We start from the raw sequence: 22,322 nt of genomic DNA on the forward strand, positions 1-22,322 counted from the left end.
CTGCGCCCCTCGGGGAGGGGGGGAGGCTAAGGGGCAGGAAACAGCTTCTGGTCGGGGTTCTTTCTCGGCCGCATGGCCTGAGCACTTGGTGCTGTCCCCGGAGGTGGGTGCCCCCCGACAGCAGCGCAGCCCCTCCCCCAGGGGCCGCTTCCAACACGATTCCTTTCTGGGATTGTTTGGAGATGAGTGAGCCCAGATTGTCATGACAATCTCTCCTGCATCACAGAAGAGGCACGCTCCTGCCGGCGTCACCATGGCAACATCCAGTCCACGTGCTCACATGTACCTGCACTTAAATCCCATGAAAAGGGAAAGGTTTCTATGGCGAAGCTGCCAGATCTGACACGCTGCCAGCCAGCCAGGGCCCGGCCGTCCACACTGCGAGGCCTTTCCCAAGCCCAGCCAAGGGCTTCCCGTTCAGGGGAGCACGCCTGGGGGGGGGGGGTCACGGAAGACTGCGCGCCTCTGACCGCAAGGCCGCCGCCCAGCCCGCCGCCGCCCTCCCGCGCTCTGTCCCGTGCACACGGCTCCAGGCAGGGAGCGAGCCCGGCCAGGGAGCGGGCGTTTGCCGGGCTGTGGGCAGCGTGGAGCTGTGGGGACGATGACGAATCAGGGTGAACTTTCCCGGGGCTTGTGCTCATCCTACCCGGACAGGCTCCCGGGAGAAAGACCAGCCTCGGACTCCGGGGCGGCCAGGACCAGGCAGGAGGGTGGGCCGCTCTGAGCGCCCTCATGGCGGCTCCTGTGCGCAGACTCTGTGGGCGCCTGCGGGGGGGAGGTGCTCTGTGGGCACCTGGGGGGGAGAGGTGCTCTGTGGGCGCCTGGGGGGGGGAGGTGCTCTGTGGGCGCCTGGGGGGGGGAGGTGCTCTGTGGGCGCCTGGGGGGGAGAGGTGCTCTGTGGGCGCCTGGGGGGGGGGAGGTGCTCTGTGGGCGCCTGGGGGGGAGAGGTGCTCTGTGGGCGCCTGGGGGGGGGGAGGTGCTCTGTGGGCACCTGGGGGGGAGAGGTGCTCTGTGGGCGGCTGGGCGGGGGGAGGTGCTCGTTGCTCGTTGCAGCTCCGGGATTTCTCCCGGTCGTGGGAGACCAGGTAGACGTGCCCTTAGGGACCATTTAAACCATTTCTCAAGGAGCCTGAGTTCTATTTTGTGCGAAAAATAACCGAAGGAAATGTCTGTGCCCCAGGAAGCCCACTCTGTGTCTCCAGAGAGCCACCCCCAGGCGACCGGTGTGGGGGGGCTGTGGACGCCCCCCCCCCCCCCCCGAGCTGAGCACCTTCCCCACGGGCTCAGGGGCTGCAGAGTGACAGCGAGTCCCCGTGAGTCTGGGATGATAACACCCACAAAGGAACTTAGTAATAAACTCTTTTAAGCCTCAAGCAAGCCTGGATACTACGTTCTTTGGCTAAATCAAAAACTATTAAAATAATTAAAACAAAATATTCAGGGAGCTACCACAAGAGCCTAAGTTTTAAAGAAAATCTTTTACATTAGAGGCCCGGTACAGACTCGTGCACCAGTGGGGTCCCTCAGCCTGGCCCACGGGGATCCGGCCGAAACCGGCTCTCTGACATCCACCGAGGGGTCCCCGATTGCAAGAGGTCGGTTCTCGGGTGACGCACCCCAGAATTGGGCTCCCTCCTCTCTGGTTCCGGGTGCATCACCCAAGAACCTCAGATGCCAAGTCACCGCAGCTCAGCAGCTCCTGCATTGAGTGTCTGCCCCCTGGTGGTCATTGAGCATCACAGCTACATGTCAGAGTGTCTGCCCCCTGGTGGTCAGTGTGCGTCATAGCTACCAGCCGGCCAGCCAGTCGGCCAGTCACTTAGACTTTTATATAGAGAGACTAGTAGCCCTGCACACAAATCTGTGCGCCAGTAGCTCGCTGCCGCCCTCCTGTAGCTCCCCCTTACCCCCCTGCCCTCTGTCTCCTCCCCCCCATAGCTTGCTGCCCTGCCCCATCCTATAGCTCTTCTCCGCCCGCTTGTAGCTCCCTGCCCCACCCTCCTGCTGATCCGTGATCTGGTCCTTATACGGTCGGTTGTTACACTTCATGGCGAAATGACCATTTGCATATTCCATCTTTATTATATAAGACTAGAGGCCTGGTGCACAAAAATTTGTGCACTTGGGGGGGAGAGGGGGTCTCTCAGCCCGGCCTGTGCCCTCTCGCAGTCTGGGACCCCTCAGGAGATAACGACCTGCTGGCTTAGGCCTGCTCCCAGGTGGCAGAGGGCAGGCCCAATCCCTAGGTGCAGCCCCTGGTCGGGCTCAGAGCAGGGCCGATTGGGGAGTTGGGGCGCCGCCCCCTATCATGCACAGAGCAGGGCCCATCAGAGGGGTTGGGGCGTCGCCACTGTCATACTCAGGGCAGGGCCGATGGGGGAGGGCAGTTGGGGCGCCGCACCCTGTCACACACAGAGCAGGGCCGATCAGGGGGTTGGGGAGCTCCCCCCTGTCACACACAGAGCCGCAGGGCGATCAGGGGGTTTGGACGCTGCCCCCTGTCACGCTGATCCCGGCTCTGGGAGGCCTTGCGGCTCCGCTGATCCCGGTGCTGGGAGGCATATTACCCTTTTACTATATAGGATAGAAGCCTGGTGCATGGGTGGGGGCCGGCTGGTTTGCCCTGAAGGTGTCCTGGATCAGAGTAGGGGTCCTGCTTGGGTGCCTGGCCAGCCTGGGTGAGGGGATGATGGCTGTTTGCATCTGGTCATACCCCCTTTAGGTTGGGGGTCCCCACTGGGGTGCCTGGCCAGCCTGGGTGAGGGGCTGAGGGCCGTTTTCAGGCTGATGGGTGACTGAAGCTCCCAACTGCTCCTTTTTTCCTTTTTTTTAAATTCTGGGCCAGCTTTAGCTCTGAGGCTCGGCTCCAGCTATGAGACCTCCGCTGCTGAAAGCAGGTTTCTGGCCTTTGTTTACCCTTCTGTATTTGAAACAATGTTGCGGTCCTGCTGGCTGAAGCCCGGGGTTTTGTTTAGCTTCTATATTTGTTACAATGTTGCTTAGAGTGCAGCTGAGAGGCCCGCAAGGCAGGCGGGGAAGCTTGGCTCCCTCTGTCACTGAAGCAAGGAAGCCTCCCTATTTGCGTCAGCTGCCTGGCTGCTGGCCGCCATCTTGGCTGGCCGTTAATTTGCATATCGCCCTGATTAGCCAATGGGAAGGGTAGCGGTCGTACGCCAATTACCATGTTTCTGTTTTATTAGATAGGATTGTTCTCTTAACTCAGTAGATTGTGCAGTGGGGTTTGAGGAGCCATAAGCTTCCCTTTTTTAAAAAACATATTTCTTCCTTTGTTGACTTTTAGAGGGAGAGAGAGAGAGAAACATCAGGATGGGAGAGAATCATGGATCGGCTGCCTCCTGCACGCCCCACACTGGAGATGGAGCCTGCAACCTGGGCATGGGCCCTGACCTGGAATCGAACCCGGGACCTCCTGGTTCATAGGTAGATGCTCAACCACTGAGCCATACTGGCTGGACTCACCCATTTAAAAAGAACATTTTTTAAATTTATTGATTTAAGAGAGAGAGACGTGTTGCTCCACGGATCCATGTTCACTGGTTGATCCTTGTATGTGCCCTGACCAGAGGCTGACCTGCAGCCTTGGCATGGGGACGTATGGGGCCGACACTGATCCCCTCAGCTGCTCTGCCCCCCACCCTGCGGGCCATGCGGTCTCCCTGGTGCCCTCCCTGCCCCCACCCCGCCCGCCGCCCTGGACCTGCCGCTTCTGCATCCTCCGGGCGGAGGACCCAGCGCTGCGCTGCCTCCGGCGTCGCCATAGAGGCCGTGTTTGCAGGCAGAACGGCCCCGGGGACCCTGAGGCCACCAGAGGCTCCCGGGCTCCCAGGCTCCCGGGACGTGCGGGCAGCAGTTACCAGGCTTCACGTCGGTGCCACCATGGCCCACGGGGGACCCGCAGGGCGGTGGCCGGGCGCCCCTGTCAGGGCCTTTGCCTCCCTGGCCCGGTGAGGCCCGGGGCCTCGGAACTGTGTCTGTGGGTGCGTGTCCTCAGAGGCTCTGAGCAGGAAGATGCAGGTCGGTGCACGAATCCAGGCGCTGCGCGAGGGTGGCCCTGGGCGCGTTAGCGCTGTTCCCGGGGCTCCTGGGGCGCACGGAGGCGTAGACTCGTAGACCCGCCCGCCGCCCAGGCATCTGGGGTCCCGGCGTGGCCCCCGGCGGTCGATGGGGACGCAGTGCCAGAGCCGGTGTGGAAGGAGACTGTCCGGGCTCCAGGGGTCTGACCGTCCTGTTCTCCCTGCTGCTGCCGGGGGCCTGGCCTGCCCACGGAGGCGGGTTGGGAATTGGGGTGATGGATGTGGGAAAGGGAGGAGGGGGAGGGGAGTCCTGGCAGCATCCGCGAGCCCAGGACGCGCACGCCGGCCGGCCGGTCCAGGTGTGGTCAGCCTGCAGGTCTCCAAGCACCGAGGTGCCAGGGCTCCGAGGGGGGGTGCCGGGCGCAGGGACACGAACCAGGTCTCCGTGGAGTAAGCGGTGCTGTTGTTATAGCAACGAAGGCCAGAGCCGCTGCCGGGCTCACCTGCGTGTGCCATGGCTCGCCTGCCCTGTCGCCTGGGTCACGCACACGGTAGGAAGTGTGACCGCGGAGCAGCTGGAGCCTGGATCCGGGGGATGGGGCTCGGTCCTCAGTCCCCGGGGCTGCCCTGGGGCCCCGACCGCCGCCCAGGCCTGGGAGCCCGGGACCCTGCAAAGGGAGCTTTTAGGGGCCTTGTCCCAGGTGGTGGAGGCTCTGTCCTCCCCACAGAGGGTGCCCGAGGTTCCCCTGTGGCCTGGGAGGGGTGACCCCGGACGTGGATATGACACTGAGCGCCCCCCCCCCCCCCAGGCAGCAGGGAGAGCACATGCTGCCACCAGCACCTCCCCCCGCCGGCCTGAGCCGTGTGCGGCTTGTGAGCGAACAGTGTGTTCGAGTAATTATTTCGGGATCCTGAGACCCTGCGGGCTTCCTGGAACCCGTGTGTCTGAGCTTATTTGCTCGCAGTGGAAGCTTCTGGCGCCGTCGCGTTGCCGTGCAGACCGAGGCTCCTCAGGGGTGGAGGCGGCACTGCCGTCTCTCTAGGAAAAGAGGAAGCGGGAGCGTGGCGGGCGCGTTTGGACACGTTGCATCTGGTGACTCACCACAGGCCCGCGGGTGCCGTCGGTTTGGAAACATCTGCTGCCTCCCGAGGCGCTCGCTTCTGGGGGTGGGTGCTCGCTCTCGCTCTCCCTCTCGCTCTCCCTCTCGCTCTGGATAACAATAACGCGCGCGTTTCCACGGCTCCCCTGCAGCCACGCGGCGGGCGAGGCCTGGGGCTGAGCGCACGTCCCAGCCCGTGTCCGTTTCCGCGACACAAGTCTCACAACACGCCCTCAGGCCCGGGCTCTCCCGCGCCTCCTGTTGGGGGCGGGGGGTCTCGGTCAGGGGGTGTCTCCTGTCAGGGGGGTGTCTCTCGAGAGCCGTGGTGGGAAAAGCACAAGTGGCTTCGGACGCCTTTGGGTGTCTCTCGGGGGCGGGTGTCACTGTGGAATCCGACGTTGCTCCCCCGGCTGTGCCCTTTGAAAGGCCGAGATTGGCGCTCCCAGGTCTGTGTAAGCCGTCAGCGCCCAGGGACCCACACTGCACCCAGGTACGTAGATTTTCTAAACCTGAGAAGCCGTGTCTCTCACCCGGAGAGCGGAGCGGGTCCTGGCAGCTGCTCGGGGCTGTGGGAGACGGAATGAGTGGCGCTGGAGACACCACCACATGCCCAGCTGCAGGGCAGCGCCGCCCGGAGGCACCAGGAAAGACGAGTGTTAGTGGCTGCGGCCCTGGTATCTGACCGTGGCCTTCGCGTGGCCGTGGCCTTCACCGCGGACCCTCCCAGTTCATAGGTCAACACTCAACCACTGAGCCATGCCGGCCGGGCTGTCTCCTTGTCTCAAGGACACCAGTCGCTGGATCAGGGCCACCCTAAGGACCTCGTCTGCAGAGACCCATCTCCAAATAGGGCCACACCCACAGGCTCTGGGGGCGGGGCTTCATCCCTCTTTGGGGGCAGGGGGCCCTGTGACCACCGCAGAGCAGGAAAGTGCCTGTGTGCTCCTCCGACACCACCCACTCATGGCTCTTCTCAGGGTCTGGCCCTGCGGACCAGGGCTCCACTCTGGGCACAGGCTGTCCCGGGCATTTCAGGAAAAACAGATATTGCCCAAACGTTGCCTCAGTGCGAGCGTGCGCCTCATGGTTCCAACCTGTAGCACAGACAAAACCTCCAGACCAGCCTGCCCCAGCCACAGCCACAGCACATGGGGGATAACCCACCGTGCGGTCCCGTGGGGGCGGGACTAGACTCCATCAGAGATGACTGATGGGGGTGGGGGTGGGACTAGACTCCATTAGAGATGACTGATGGGGTTGGGGGTGGGATTAGATGCCATCAGAGATGACCGATGGGGGTGGGGGTGGGACTAGACTCCATCACAGATGACTGATGGGGGTGGGGGTGGGATTAGATGTCATTAGAGATGACTGATGGGGTTGGGGGTGGGATTAGATGTCATCAGAGATGACTGATGGGGGTGGGGGTGGGACTAGACTCCATCACAGATGTCTGATGGGGGATCGGTGTGGTTGGACAGGGTGTCAGAAAGACAAGCTCAGGAGGGGTCTTGGGGTGAACAGGGAGGAGAGCGAGGGTCAGACAGGCTGTTGCGGGAGGCGAGGGTGACGCAGTGAGGCTGTGAGCGGGGTGATGGCAACAGTGACGGGGTTGATGTGGGTGACAACAGAGCGACGGTAGGAAAGATCAATAGGACGTGGTGACTGGCTGACCCACCACGATCGGTAGCCTCACGAGGGGCCAGCTCCCCCTTTTCAGAGCGTCGTCGCGCCAGACATCGACCACTCTACAAATAGCTCGGCCAGGACTGCCCTCCGTTTATTTTTGCTCCGGCCCCACTGGCTGTTTCCGGAAGCTCTGTTTGGGGGTTTCCCTGCTGGGAGAGTGACTCTGAACCGAGGCTGCACGGGGCCAGCGGGATTCCGCTTCTACGACCTGCCCTTCACCCGGTGTTTGTTCTGTTCCAGCCGCTCCGGGTCTTTCTATTGTCGACCCCTCATCAGGCAGGAGTGGCATTGTCTGTGCCCGGGGCCGTGGCCAGCTTTCTGGCCTGGAAGGGGACAGGCAAGCAGCAGGAGCCGACTCCTGTTCTTCCTGCACGGCCCGTCCGCACAGACATCGCATCCCTTTTCCATTAAATCCCTCTTTGCTCCTTGCCGTGTCCCTTCGGTTCATTTCCCCTCGTGTTACTCAGTCAGGTGTGACTGGGAAGCCCTGGCTGCTCAGTGAGGGGACCGGACAGGGGCTCGTCCTGCTCTGATTCACGGGGTGTGGGTGGCCACAGGTCAGCCCGTGGCGCGGGGTCCCGACACGCGGAGAAGAACAAACACAGGCTGTGCTCCTAGGGGGTTGACGTGTGGGACTTGGTGGTGGGACCGTGTCGCTGTGGCCGAGGGCGTGTGCGGGGCTGTAGCCTGTGCATTGCAGGGAAGGACGGGGGCTCGTCCGTCCTCAGAGACCCGCAGCACCAATCAGAAGACCACATGCACCCCTGTGCTCACAGCAGCTCAGGTCACAACGGCTGAGACCTGGACACGGCCCACGTGCCCACCCGCAGGTGAGTGGGTGAGCAGCTGTGGTACAGTCACACCAGGGACACTACGCAGCGTGAAGGAGGACCTCTCCCCCTGAGACAGCACGGAGGGGCCTGGAGAGGACGGTGCTGAGTGAATAAGCCGCTCAGAGAAAGACAAGTACCACATGATCTCACTCGTGTGTGGAATCCAATGAACAAAATAAACTGATGAATAAAACAGAACCAGAGACATGGAAGCAGGGAACAGAGAGTGGAGGAATCTCAGAGGGAGGGCGGGGGTCAAGGGTCAGGCGTTGGGTGGGAAGAATGAACCGAAGGACTTGTATGCATGTAAGTAGTGGCCATGAACACACACAATAGGTGGTGAGGGCCTGGGCGGGGCAGGAACCGGGTGGGGGGTCCAGGGGGAGGGAAAAGGGGGGGCATCTCTCAGACTCTCAACAACAAAGGTACTTTTTAAAAAAGCGCCCAAGTCAGGAGCGAGCCCGAGGGAGCGTGGCCAGCGACACAGCTCAGCAGCAAGGTGGGCCGTGTCCCGTGGTCTGTGGTCACGTGGCCGAGCCCCTCGGTCTGTGCCCGTGTGTATGGCTGCTTCCTGAGCCGTGAGGAACCCCTGCCTCCGTCAGTCACGTGCTGCTCTGTTCCCGCAGGACCTGCCTCCCACCTGAGGGCTGAGGCCGCCTTGAACGCAGGCAGCGCGGGCCACGGGCGATGGGGTGGCTCCGGTGCGGGGCTCCTAGTGCCGTGGTCGGCAAACTGCGGCTCACAAGCCACATGCAGCTCTTTGGCCCCTTGAGTGTGGCTCTTCCTAAGCCTTAGGAGGACCCTAATTAAGTTAATAACAATGTACCTACCTATATAGTTTAAGTTTAAAAAATTTTTCTCTCAAAAGAACTTTCAATCGCTGTCCTGTTGATATTTGGCTCCGTTGACTAATGAGTTTGCCGACCACTGTCTAGTGAACCCTCCTTGGCGAGAGGCCAGTGGCTCACCTCCGCACGCGGCGACACCGTGGTTACTGTGCCCCATGGGTGCCTGGGTCGATGCTGCTCCCCTTCCTCTAGGCCAGTGGTTCTCAACCTTCCTAACGCCGCAGCCCTTTAATACAGCTCCTCATGTGGTGGTGACCCCCAACCATAAAATTGTTTTCGTTGCTACTTCATAACTGTAATTTTGCTGCTGTTATGAATCGTCATGTAAATATCTAATATGCAGGATGTATTTTCATTGTTACCAATTGAACATAATGAAAGCAGAGTGATTAACCACAAGAACAATATGTAATTATAGATGTGTTTTCCAATGGTCTTAGGCGACCCCTGTGAAAGGGTCATTTGACCTCCAAAGGGGTCGCGACCCACAGATTGAGACCTGCTGCTCTAGGGTGTCCGAGCCCAGGGCCCTGCCCTGCATCCCCCTCGTCAGCTCTCCAGCCCAGCCCGGGACTTGTGGTTTTCGTTGTTGTGTTTTCAGATCAAGTTTCCTCTTCGTTCTCCTCGTACACCCTCTGTCCCTTGGCCGAGCCCTCCCGCTTCTCTGATGTCCCGTCATCGCGTGGCCTCCGTGTCTGCCGTGTTCACGGGAGCAGCTCACGCTGCAGTGGGAGCTCCGTCGGGGCTTTGAACGCCACCTCCTCTTGGTCCGACTTTGCCCCCTCGAGAGCGAGCGCGCTGGGTGCTGGGAGGAGGCGGTGTAACGGAAGCCGGGCTCCGGGAGCTGTGCGGGCAGCAGGTCTTATCAGGCCTCCGTCTAACGGCCCTCTGACGCCATCCCCGCAGGAAGTGGCGCCACCTGTTACGCCAGGGACGGTGCAAGGCCCGGCTGCATGGCCTCCAAGACTCTCCCATGTGTGTGTGTGGGGGGGGGTTGTCCGGCTCCCCGCTGACCTCCACTGGTACAAAGGGGGGTGGCCTCATGACCACAGGGCAGGGGTGCCACGCGTGTGGGGACATTGGGGTGCCTCACAGCCTGGCCGGGGGGACCCTCGGCTCCCCGCATGCGGGAGCAGGCTTCGTCAGGGCTCCCTCCTGCTGTGCCCACTGGCATTTTGGGGTCGCGGGGTCTTCAGCTCCAAGTGTGGGGCGCACAGGAGAGAGCCGGGAGCTGAGTAACCGCCTGTTACCCTGGTCCCCGCCTTCTCTCCGCCTTCCCGCCTCCGCGTGCTTGTTGTCTAGGAAACGTCCCAGGCGACAGGTCCCTAAGGAGGGGAGAAGCATGTCTGCCCATCATCCTGGAAGCGGGAAGCGAGCACGTAACACGTATGCCTCCAGGAAAGAGACGGCGTTTGACCACACACACACACACACACACACACACACACATGCACACACGTGCGCACGTGCACACACAAAACACGCACCCGAGCACATGCACACACATACACGCATGCACATACATACACACACATGCGCGCGCACACGGTGGGCACGCTGAAGGGCACAGAATGAAGCGCGCGGCTGGGGAGCCCTGGCGCCGGGAGCAGGGGGGGCGTCCGTGGGGTGTGGCTGACGTGCGGCCGGCTCAGCGTGGAGACCGGAGCTGGCGCTTCACCTCCTTTGTCCCGGTCGTGAACGGCCCCACGTACAGAGCGGATTGGCCCGAGCCTTCCGGCTGTTCAGACGCGAGCTGCACGCTCGGCCGGGGCCACGCCCACGGTGAGGCCGGGAGACGCGGGAAGGGGCACGGCCGGAGCTTAGGACACAGATGACTCCGCGTTGATCGTCTCCCCGGGGACTGGACCGTGGCTGTTGGTTGGGGATCCAGGTTAAAGACAGGCCACGGCCCCTGTGGAAACTGGAGCTGCCCCCATGTCTGAGCCGCCCCCCTAGAAACGCGTGGGTCGGTGCGCACGCGGCCCTCCCACCCTGTGGCCGCCCGCCGTGATGAGTCAGAGGCGGAGCGGACACTGGAGTGTTTGTTGGGAAAATACTCACAACGGTAATTAGCTTCGTGGCGGACAACAGGCTGCACGGAGGCGCCCGTGAGCAGGAGGGGACCAGGCAGGTCAAAGGCCGCGGATGCCGACGGGCCACCCCCATCGCTTGGTGGTTTGACGTTTACTGATCCTCTCAGCACCTGGGCGCCTGCTTCTGCACCCGCTTCCCCGCGCCCTGACTCTCGGGAGGCGGTGGTGGAGTGACCGTGAGGAGAGCGGCGGGTCCTGCTTCATCCGTGAGCGCGCGCGCGGCCTTATCCCTGCTCCCGGCGGCGGCTCCTCATTTTCCTGCTTTTTATCCGGTCCCTGCGGTCATCTCAATGGTGCAGAAGGGGCATTTCAACCTAATTGGTGTAATGAGAAATGGTAGCCCCCTGCCCTCCCCCTCGTCCCCCCTCCCTCCCCTCCCTCTGCCGCCGTCCACCTCCTGCGCTGGGGGGACGTGGGTGCCGTGCCACGCAGCCCGGATGTTCCGTGCTCGCGCCCTGGCCTCTGATTTCAGTGCTTCTCACTACGTGCTGTTCACGGAACGGTCTGGGAATTGAGTTTCTGCCGAGCTGAGGACGCTTCGGAGGAGTTTATGCTGAGGGGGCGCTGGGCTCAGGGTTGTGTTTCATGGGGAGGGGTCCCGCGAGGGGCCGGGGCAGCGACGGGAGCGCAGTGACCGGCTCAGTGCAGATCGAGCGTCACCCAAAGCCGCGGGAGGGGCCGCGGGAGCCAGTGTGCACTGAGCCTGCCAGGCTCCTGACGGACAGCGGGACGCCGGGCAGGCACGGGGTCAGAGGCATGGAAATGGCTTCTCGTACCTGGGCAAGCGTCAGAACACCCGTATTTGTGTTGTGTGTGCGTGTGTGCATGTGTGGTGTTTTCTTAAAGAGCTTTGTGGGGAGGGGTTTGTTTTGTTTTAAAGAGCAGATTATTGATTTTTAGAGAGAGAGGAATATTGATGATACCGATTGGCTGCCTCCTGCACGCTCCCTCCTGGGGATCAAGCCCGCACCCTGGCCTGTGCCCTTGATCGGAGTCGAACCTGCAACATCCTGGTGCACAGTATGGTGTCCACCCCCCTGAGCCGCGGATCAGGCAGGACCCCGGTGTGGAGGGCGCGCTGGGACAGGAGGAAGCAGAGGCTGCGGGAGAGGACGGAGAGGACGGTGGGGTGGCTGCCCTGGGAGACAGGACAGAGCTACCGCGGTGGCAGGCTTCGCCCCAGCGCACCGACGCCAGCAGTGGGGGCCTGGACGGTGGTGCTGAGTCCAGACACAGACCCAGGGGGGCCGGTGAAGACACTTCCGTGTGGCCGAGCAGGACCCGGAGGGAGGACGTGGGGTCGGAGGGCGGGGCTCACGGGAGACCTCCTCCGAGGGGCTGCGCTCACACCCCCGTGGTGACCTGGGACTTTATGGGCCAGAGAAACGCCCCGCACCCACCGCCACCTCTGCGTCACCATCACGCCTGGGCCTCGGACCCGCCAGCCGCAAGTCCCCACAGGCGCCCGCCTGCGCCTCGGACCCGCCAGCCGCAAGTCCCCACAGGCGCCCGCCTGCGCCTCGGACCCGCCAGCCGCAAGTCCCCACAGGCGCCCGCCTGCGCCTCGGACCCGCCAGCCGCAAGTCCCCACAGACGCCCGCCTGTGCCGGCCCCGTCAGCAGCTCCAAGCGTCTGGGCTTTTTTTTTCCTTTTTGCAGAAGGTCGGCCGGTGGGCAGTGGGGGACGCTGACTCTCCGCAGACGCTTCTGGAAGAAGAAAGTGGCCTTGAGTGTCCTTGGCCGCGCACTGTGTGCTGCCCACACCTGCACTGTGACCGCTGGAAGGTGTTCTGGCGGCCTGAGGGCGTGAGGGGTGCTTGTGTGTCCGGTCTGCGATCGAGTGGAACGTGTCGCCTTGACTCTCCGGGTCGGGCAGCTCTTTGCCAGATGTAACCTCACCTCTCCCGCAAGTCAAGTCCCAGCTCCTCCGCGGCCTGTGAGAAATCTGAGCCAATTTCTTCCCCCCAAAAAGGAAATATTAGCCAGGATGCATCCCAGCTCCTCTGCACGCAGCTCAGAACCCAGAGGAGCTCGCGAAGCAAACATGCCCGAGGCAAGCCCGCAGCTACGCCACCCATCCCCGCACCTGCCCGTCCTCACAACCGCTGTCTTTCTCTCCCTGGAGAAACTGGCACCTTAGAGCAGGGGGTGCCCTTGAAGGCACTTGAATGCAGAGGAGGAATGGGGGCTGCCACCGGTTCTGTTTGTGATCAGCAAACAGAGGAGAAAAGCGTGTGTTAATGACGCAGGTGTGGGCCCAGGAGGCCCCAGGTCTCAGCCTGCAGCCGCCACCGACCTGGATCTGCCGACCTGCCGACCTGCGTGGCTTTGCTTCTACACCAGCTCCCGGCTGAGGCTGCGTCTCCATCTGATGAACTGGAAGGTGGTAAAAGCATCCTGTTTCCGAATGAGGTCAGGGTGTCTGTGCTTTGCATTTAAAAGCTGGTCTCGCCCTGGCCAGTGGCTCAGTGGATAGAGTGTCGGCCTGCGGACTGAAGGGTCCAGGGTTCGATTCCGGTCAAGGGCACGTACCTCAGTTGCAGGCTCTTGGCCTGGCCCAGGGCATGCCAGAGGCAACCAATTGATGTGTCTCTCTCACATCGGTGTTTCTCTCCATCTCTCCCTCTTCCTCCCACTCTCTCTAAAAATCAATGGAAAAAATATCCTCGGGTGAGGATTAAAAAAAATAAATAAAGGCTGGTCTTAGCCCGGCCGGCGTGGCTCAGTGGTTGAGCGTCAACCTATGAACCAGGAGGTCACGGTTCGATTCCTAGTCAGGGCACATGCCTGGCTTGTGGGCTTGATCCTCAGTGGAGGGCGTGCAAGAGGCAGCCGATCCATGATTCTCTCTCATCATTGATGTTTCTCTCTCCCTCTCCCTTCCTCTCTGACATCAATATAAAATGTGTATTTTGAAATGATGCCTAAATTCTGCTGAACAGCAGTGTCATAACGCGCGTCAGACGTGGTCAGTGGCCCGCGGCCGGATGGGAGCTCGGGAGTCGGCGTGGGGAGCTTCCTTGCGGGGAGGACAGGAGGCACCTCGGACCCAGAGGCGATGCCACGCAGTTCTGGCCTCCACGCAGCCACGCAGCCGGGACTGTGGGCTGAGAGGTGTCTGAGCCAAGCCTGGCCAGTGCGGCTCCTTGCGGATGAATGGCTTGTGTTTTTGTTGACTTTCTCCCCAAAATGGTTACCATGACGAAGCTGCTGTTAGGGAAACACAGAGAAGGAATCGAGTGGGCATGGCCGGGGCTTCGAGCTGTGGGCACCTGTATGAGCGGGGATTCGAAACCACACGTCACAGCCCCCAGGGATCCGGGGGGAGGTATCACTGTGGTGTTGACTGCTTAAGCCACAGCACCGCAGACGGATGGGCCACGGCCTGGACCCCCTGGGTGTACGTTAGACACCGTGGCCGCGGACGTGGAGAGAGGGTCCGATGTCGGAGAGGCGGGCGTGGGCACGCAGCCAGCTATAGGTCTCTGTGGCTTTGCGGTTGAGCTGCGTGGCTGCCGGGACGTGGCTCACATCCTCCTGGCTTTAGGTTTCTTTAGTGGAGGCCCTGCTCATGGTTCGGGGAGATCGGGCTTTTCAATTGACAAAAGTAGAGTCTCCAGGAGAAAAAAGCATAAAAACGGTATTATCAACAGGAAGCGGAGTCCTGTGGCCTCGGCGTCATCGTGGCCAGAGCCCGCTGGCTGTGCTCCGTGGCTCCTCTGCTTCGGGCTCCGCTCAGCCCGGCGGCCGGCGGCAGAACAGGTGGCAACCCCGTTAACTCGCGCCCAGTGGGAAGAGCAGTCCCTATATTAAGCCAGTGACCGAGGTGCTGGCTTCGGTCCGTTACTAAAAGCGGTTCTGACTTCCCGTCCTGCAAAGAGAGGGAGCTGCGGCCCCTGGATGGTGCCGTGGGAACCCGCGGGGTGCCTGCGGACCCCCCCATCCCCCGCAGCAGGCTCTGGGCCCCGGGGAGACCCCGCACCCTGCAGCGGAGGCCCGTGTGGCTCCCGGCCACGTCCGCGCTGACCGGGCGACATGCTCTCCCGCTTCCGCCGAGCCTTCTCCAAAGTCTACAGGGCGCTGGTGAGTCCCCCTCCGTGTCCAGGGCACTTTGGGGCGCACAGTGTGGGTGTTGCAGGCCGTCTATTTGGTTGCCACACTGGCCGGCCGGTTACCTTATTTTCACATGTGACATTTGTAACCTTTCCCCTCACTTCTTATATTTCACTGACTCTGAAACGTAGAGTGTGATTTTTTAAAACATTCACTCTTCTGACTTTTTCTTTAGGTCAGCGGTTCTCAACCTGTGGGTTGTGACCCCTTTGGGGGTCGAACAACCCTTTCACAAGGGTCACCTAAGACCGTCGGAAAACACATCTATAATTACATATTGTTTTTGTGATTAATCACTATGCTTTAATGATGTTCAATTTGTAACAATGAAAATACAGCCTGAATATCAGATATTTACATGACGATTCATAACAGCAGCAAAGTTACAGTGATGGAGTAGCAACAAAAGTAATTTTACGGTTGGGGGTCGCCACAGCATGAGGAACTGTATTAAAGGGTCGCGGCCTTAGGAAGGTTGAGAACCACTGGTCTGGTACAAACGTGTCCTTTCTTACTGTGGTTCTTTACAATTTGCTCGCAGAGTTTCCTGCTCTGCATCGCGCTGTTCTCTGTCCGTGTGACGCGACCCTGTCCTTGAGTTTGTGAAGGTCGCGTCTGTGCAGGTGTTGACCACGGTGGTGCCGACGTGGCTTCTCCGTGGCCCCTCAGGAAGGATGTGGTGGGGTCTCCAGGGCTCGGGCACAGGGAGCGTGGCTGTGTCCGTCTATATTTTCTCCTCTTCCTTCCCCTCACACTCTTTTGCTTTTCTCCCCTCGTTTTACCCCATTTTCTCCTCTTCCTCCCGTGACTCCTGCCCCAGGAGAGCAGGTGCCGGTGATGGTCAGCAGGGTGGGGTCCTCGCGCCAGGCCCGGCTCAGGCACCTTGTCACAAGGACCCTCAGGCCCATGTCTCTGTTCTTCGATGCCGCTCAGTTTCATTGCAGCTTTCCAGTTTGTAGTTTTCCCCCCAAACCGGATGCTCTGATCCCAGCAAAGGGGTGGCTTTCTTGATCACAGCCGTTCACGGGGCATCACAGACGGCGCCGTGGAGCCTGTGGCCGGGGCGCCCTCCTAGCTCCCCCGTCTCCGTCTCGGCTGACCCCTGAGTGGCAGGAGCCGAGCTATTTTGGGACGTCAGCAGCAGGTCTCTCCAGATTACGGATTACAGGGAGAAACTGAAACCGGGAAGTCTTTGGAGGCAGGGTAAGGCGAGGCGGGCCTGTGGGGTACGGGGCCCAGGCAGCTGTGGAGAGGGCAGGGGGGAGTCCCACGCCTGGGCATGAGGTCAGGACCCGAGGCCGGTTCCCTTCGCATAATCCCCACGATGTCACACTCCCAGCAGCACCCAGAGGAAGACACGGCCCCACCGAGCGCTGGGGTTCCCCCACGTGGCTTGTCCACGCCTGAGCCTCCTGGAAGCTGAGGCGTATGTCATGTTTCATGTTCTGCGTGAAGCCGTGGGAGGAGTATCACACATCTGCGCTGTGGGGTCGGAGAGACTGTCCCTGTCGGACCAGCTCAACCCACCGCCACTCAGTGCCTTCACCCATGGGTGCTCTTTACCTTGTCAATTTCAGAGCAGAGTCCACAGCAGATGCTGAGGGCCTGGGCGTGCAGGAGGCAGCGGTCCGTGGCTCTCTCTCCTTCCCTCCTCCTCCCTCTTTGAAATCCAGGAATATATATATTTTAAAAATGGCGCTTCCCTGCATTTCCACAGAGCAGACAAGTGTCCAGATTCAGGCACCTGACTGGCCACTTAACTAAGTGCGACGCAGTGATTGAGTGAGCGGGTTCATGGCCATCAACAACCTTAAAGAGAGCGTTTCCGTTGCCCTGGGAGACGCCCCGGACGCCCCTCGCCCTGCCGCACAGGGGACCCGGGCCTGGCGCACTCAGGTGACCCCGACGAGGATCTGGTGAGAGTCAGCCTCTTTGTTCCGTCGCTTCTAGATCAATCGGCAGTGAGAACACTGCCTCATGTTCCAATAACGTTTCTATTCTGGGATCACTAATCGCCGCTCTTTTCTGATCAGGGCCCTGGGCGCGCGGTGGACGGGGGCGCTGTGACCCCAGTCTAACTGTGTAACCGGGCTCACGTCGTGGCGCAAGGCAGGCTCTCGGGACCGGGAGCTTTTTAATTTGTTTAAAATACCTTTTTATTGATTTCAGAGAGGAAGGAAGAGGGGGAGAGAGAGAAACATCCATGATAAGAGAGAATAAGCAAAATACAAACTCTCCGCCCAGCTCGTGTGGCTCAGTGGCTGAGCGTCGACCTATGAACCAGGAGGTCACAGTTTGACTCCCGGTCAGGGCACAGGCCCGGGTTGCAGGCTCCATCCCCAGTGTGGGGCGTGCAGGAGGCAGCCGATCCGTGATTCTCTCTCATCACTAATGTTTCTGTCTCTCTCCCTTTCCCTTCCTCTCTGACATCAATAAAAATATATTTTAAAAGGAGACAAACTCTGAAAACAAAATGGGCCAGAGACATGGACATGATTTACAAAATAGAAACATAATGCAAACAACCCCCAGCATTTTTACACACTAGTAATCACAGATGCCAATTCAGTCAGTAAACAGGTTTTGGCCATGCGTGTTGGCCATGGGTGTTGGCCATGGGTATTGGCCATGGGTGTTGGCCATGTGTGTTGGCCATGGGTGTTGGCCATGCGTGTTGGCCGTGCATGTTGGCCATGCGTGTTGGCCATGGGTGTTGGCCATGCGTGTTGGCCGTGTGTGTTGGCCATGTGTGTTGGCCATGGGTGTTGGCCATGCGTGTTGGCCATGGGTGTTGGCCATGCGTGTTGGCCATGCGTGTTGGCTATGCGCTACCATTGGCAGGTGCACTTTGAGTGATGTGCATTAGCTCTGTTGGGGGTGGGGGTTAAGGGGGAGAGGCGTGAATTGCTTCTGGGAAACAACTGAACGTGTATTATTCACCTCGAAATTTTTGTGACTTTTAACTCAGTGCCCCAATGTGTAGGAACGTGTTTGTTCTAAGGGCACAGTAAGACGTCCATTAGTGATTTATGTTCAAGCGGCTCCTTGCCCTACGTTTTCACTTAAACGTGAGGGGAGGGTCACGTTACGTTGCCCACACAGGCGGTGCTGTGCTCCCCTCAGAGGCTGTGGAAATAAACTGTTGTCCGATGTTGAGTGAAGAGATCAGGCTCACAAGCTGCGGGCCGTCAGGGCTCGGGTCAGGGGGTGCAGCACTTCCTGTGAGTGAACCCTAATGGTGGGAGTGCGCGTGTCTCTCCAAACAGCACAGAGGCTCCCAGCGAGGCGGTTCCCCAGGCGTGTGCCAGCAGACACTCACGTGGTCCTCAACTATCTGTGCTCAGTAATCTCTCTCTCTCTCCCTCTCTCTCTCTCTCTCTCTCACACACACACACACACACACACACGCACGCACGCACGCACGCGCGGCTATAAGCCGATGCACACTCACACGTTGTAAGAGGACACACCAAAATAATAGTGCTGATTCCATAAGAGCCTCTACTTTTAACGAATGGCATGTCTCCATCTGACGGGGAAGCCACTGCTATTGGCGCCGTGAAGAATGAGCACGAGTGTACGCTCCTCAGTGCCTCGCCCTCGGCCAGTGCCTTCTCCACAGAAGTGATTTCTGAACGTCCTTAATTCCCTTAGGTTCCTCTCACTCAGCCAGTCAGACAAGAGCAGGCCTCCTCATTTCCCTACTCGGGGTCCGAGGTCCAGGAGGCGCTGTCCCTGCCCACGTGGTTGGCACCGGAGCCAGAGGGCAGGTGGCCACGGGCTGGAGCGAGAGGGCCCCAGGGGTGGACACTCTCCACAGTGCACGCCTGCCCCCGCCTTCGGGGACGCAGCCCTGCACCATCCTCCTTCTACAGGCCCAGTCGTTTAGGAAAGAAAAACAAAATTTGGAAGCAAACAGTTTCTTTACAGGATAGTAAAGAAGAGACACAGGCCCGTCCCTGTAATTCAGCCCTGTCCTGTGGATGGCCACGGTGCAGAGCGTGTAGGCCAGGGGTGGGCAACCCCTGGCACACGTGCCAAACATGGCGCGCCAGTAACTTTTGCTGGCACGCGAAACCCTCCCTTATAATCTTCCATTTACAATTGTGAATCTTTGTTCTCAGTGATGAATTTTGTTAAGTCTCATAATAGGAGTGGCCTGACGGATGAAAGTAGTAGCTCGTGCCTATCTCTGAAGGTCATGAAATATAAACCTGATGTAAAATCTCTGTCATCAGTGATGCAGCCGCAAAAGTCCCACTGATACTATCACACGGAGTCATAAAGTTTTCTGTCGGACTATCAGTGTACATGTATACATTAAAACATAAATGTATTTTTCATCATTATATACTGTGTTTTTGTCGCTCGAATGAATTGTATTATTTCTTCAAGTTTCTTCACATACGTACACCTTAAGAGATATCAAGTAAGCGTAACATGTTCTCAAAAAATTAGGGTTGGCACGCAGAAGAATTTGGAGTCAGAGATTTTGCTGGTTTGGGCACGCACTCACAAAAAGATTGCCCACCCCCGGTGTGGGCTATCTGCGGATGGTCACAGTGCAGGGCATGTGGGCTCCGTGGACAGCCAAGGTGTGGGGTGTGTGGGCTCTCTGTGGACAGTGCCCGCCCTCTGTGATGTCCCCGTCACCAGGAGTCCTTCCAGAATCTGAGCTGGGGGGACAGGGGCGGGAAGGGGGGAGTCATCATGCAATTAGTGTTGTCAGCTTGTGTTTAGATAAAAGACTTAATGAGGGATCCTACATCGTTTTAATTTCGCTCTTTAATTAATGGGCTGATATTGAGATGGGACTTTGTGTCTCAGTGTATCAGCATATTGCACTGTGTTTCCTCCTGCCTCATTAGTGCTTCGCCTGGGATATCTGTCCCTCTTCAGCGGACGCTCTGTGGTCCCCGTGGGAGCCACCGAGGTCTTTGAGAAGGAAACAGCTTGATTGTCGCTGGCAGTGGGTGAGGAGGGGGAAGGCGACCACGAAGGCAGGGAGCGCACTGGCTGGACAAGCACGGAACCTGCAAGGGACGGCCGCACGCACTGTCGAGGGGAGGACGTGGGAGGCTCGTTCCGTGGCCCTCAGGTCAGGGTGTGAGGTTGGGCTCACGTCTCTGGCCTGGCCTGTCCTTACTCCGCCCCGAGCGCGTGTCACGGCTGACACGGGGTCCCGCACACAGCGGGTGGGAGCGGAGGCACAGGCCGACCTTCTGTGGGACTGATTGCTCCCTGGTTGGTGCTGCCCCCAACTCCCCGTCTCGGGGTGCACCCTCCCCCCCAAGAGCCACAGCCCGAGCCCACTGTTCCTGCCATGCCATAGGACAGTGGTCAGCAAACTCGTTAGTCAACAGAGCCAAATATCAACAGTACAATGACTGAAATTTCTTCTGAGAGCCAGATTTTTTAAACTGAAACCATATAGGTAGGTACATTGTTATTAACCTACCTATATATTTAAGCACTGTTGATATTTGGTGCCTCCCCCCACGCTGCGTCTCCCATCGCCCGACCGACCGACACCCCCACTTCTTCTAACGCCACTTCTTCCAAATAGACTTGCCCAGGCCGAAAACCAACATCTGCGCGTGGGCCACGAAGTTCCAATCGCACTGTCTGTGCGCCTGCACGTGGTATTTTGTGGAAGAGCCACAATCAAGGGGCCAAAAAGCCACATGTGGCTCGTGAGCCGTGGTTTTCCGACCACAGCCCTAGGAAGCCGGCTGGTGTGGGCGGGGCCTCTCTGAGCTGAGCTTGGCCCTCATCCCGCTCTTTTCCACTGTGAACTGTTTCATCAGCAACTCAACCCCTGGGCAGGGGTGGCCGCTCGCCCTCTGCGCGTCTCCTATTGATACGAACGCAGGGAACCGTGTGTTTTCCTAGGAAGAGACGCCACTTCCCAGGCTCACCAGCTCTCTCCGCGCTGGGGCCAGGCAGAGTCCTCTTCCTCTTGCTGATTTATTTTTCTTGTTTTAGAGAGAGAGGAAGGGAGAGGGACAGGGAGATAGAAACACAGATGAGAGAGAAACATCATCGATCAACCGCCTCCTGCAGGCCCCCGACAGGGGATCGAGCCCACATCCTGGGCAGGTGCCGTGACCGGGAATCTAACCAGTGACCTCTTGGTTCCTGGCTCAACGCTCAACCCCTGAGCCACACCCGCGGGCTCAGTGCAGATTCTGTCTTTTGCGCCTGATTGAAGAGCCCCCAGGGCCCAGCCTACCTGGTGCTCATACCAAGAACAAGCCTGAGGAGTCGATGGAAATTAGTGACCCCCCCCAGAGAGAACCGAGAGCAGAGAGGGCAGGATGAGCAAGGCAGGGGCCAGCCGAGGGTCAGGGCTGCTCTGACCACTGCAGCCAGGTGCCCAGCAGTCGATCTGTGTGGAGCCGGGCGTGGGGAGGGAGAGGGGCAGCGGGCGGTGCAGCCAGGAGGGAGGCCCCGCTCTGGGGTGTGCTCGGGGGGGCTAAGGACAGGAGAGCCTGATTGTGCTGCGTGCCCATTTAATTAAAGTCCCACTCCTCTACTCTGTCAACACCAGGCTGGGAACCCCCAGTACAAGGTGCAGCGGCCAGCAGGTCCCCCGAGCCGCCGGCCTGCGATTCAGAAGTCCCCTGGCACCCCCGGCACCGGGACCCTCGGCCGACCCTCGGCGCCAGCCGCGAGGTGCTGGTGTGCCCGTGACGCTGCCACCCTCTGCCCAGGGCACACGGTGTCGCTCAGGGACACGAGAAAGCTCCTTCTGAGCGCAGATAGGACTTGACGTGGTTCAGCCGCGAGGTGGTGGCGGGTTCGAGGCTGCATCCTAGACAGCGACGTCATGTGCCCCTGCGAAGGCCCTCACCCAGGGGACCCGGCCGGGGGACGTGTAAAGGAAAGCAGACCGACTTCTTCTGCTTTGAGGGCGAAGCATTTTTATCTATTTTTGTTCATCCTCACCCGAGGATATTTTTCCATTGATTTTTAGAGGGAGTGGGAGGGAGGGGAGAGACAGAGAGAAACATCCATGTGAGAGACACATGGATTGGTTGCCTCCCACACGTACCCCAACCGGGGCCAGGGATGGCGCCCGCAAGCGCCCTCAGTGCGTGCCCTTGACCGGAACCGAACCTGGGACCCTTCAGTCTGCGGCCAACGCTGACCACTGAGCTTGGGCCAGGCAAGGACTGAGCATTTCCAACCATCGCTCAGTAAGACCAGTTGCTGTAAACTTCCAAGGACACAGCCTAAGGCACTGAATGCAGTGTTTGAAACGGGGACGAAAAGTGGAATGAAAACGCCCTGGGAGTAAGTTCCCAGTGGGGCTGTTGTTTGAAGATGGCGACTGGAGACAGAGGGTGGCCGCCCCACCATGGCCTTTGCCGGAGTGACTGACAGTGCTCTGAGGCGGGGCCCGCTCGCCCCCGCCCCCCCCCCCCCCCCGACTTCTACTCCCATAGCGCGCCCGTGCGTTGAGAGCGATATTCTCACACAGGCTCTACTTGAACATCCGTAACATCCTTACCGTAAACTCGTTCAGCGTCAGTGCATGTGCAAACCCGAGGCCAGGAGGAACGGAGGCCAGGGAGAGGGGCGGGCGTAGGCCACGCTCGGGAAGTCAGCGT

General features: G+C 59.8%; 1 protein-coding gene across 2 annotated transcripts in view; it reads left to right on the forward strand.

The window, feature by feature from the left end:
* The window catches only part of RPS6KA2 (ribosomal protein S6 kinase A2), an 87,310-nt gene that overhangs the window by 3,864 nt on the left and 61,124 nt on the right, over positions 1 to 22,322 (forward strand). The window contains exon 1 of one of the 2 annotated variants that reach the window (XM_059699865.1): positions 14,553 to 14,679. The exons of the other annotated variant lie outside the window; for it this stretch is intronic. Coding sequence (XP_059555848.1) covers positions 14,632 to 14,679 — 48 coding nt within the window. The 5' untranslated portion in view covers positions 14,553 to 14,631. Of the gene's footprint in view, positions 1 to 14,552; positions 14,680 to 22,322 lie in introns of those variants that run through there. 2 annotated transcript variants of the gene reach the window in all.

The sequence above is a fragment of the Myotis daubentonii genome, chromosome 6, assembly GCF_963259705.1.
Source record: "Myotis daubentonii chromosome 6, mMyoDau2.1, whole genome shotgun sequence".
Classification (NCBI taxonomy): Eukaryota; Metazoa; Chordata; class Mammalia; order Chiroptera; family Vespertilionidae; genus Myotis; species Myotis daubentonii.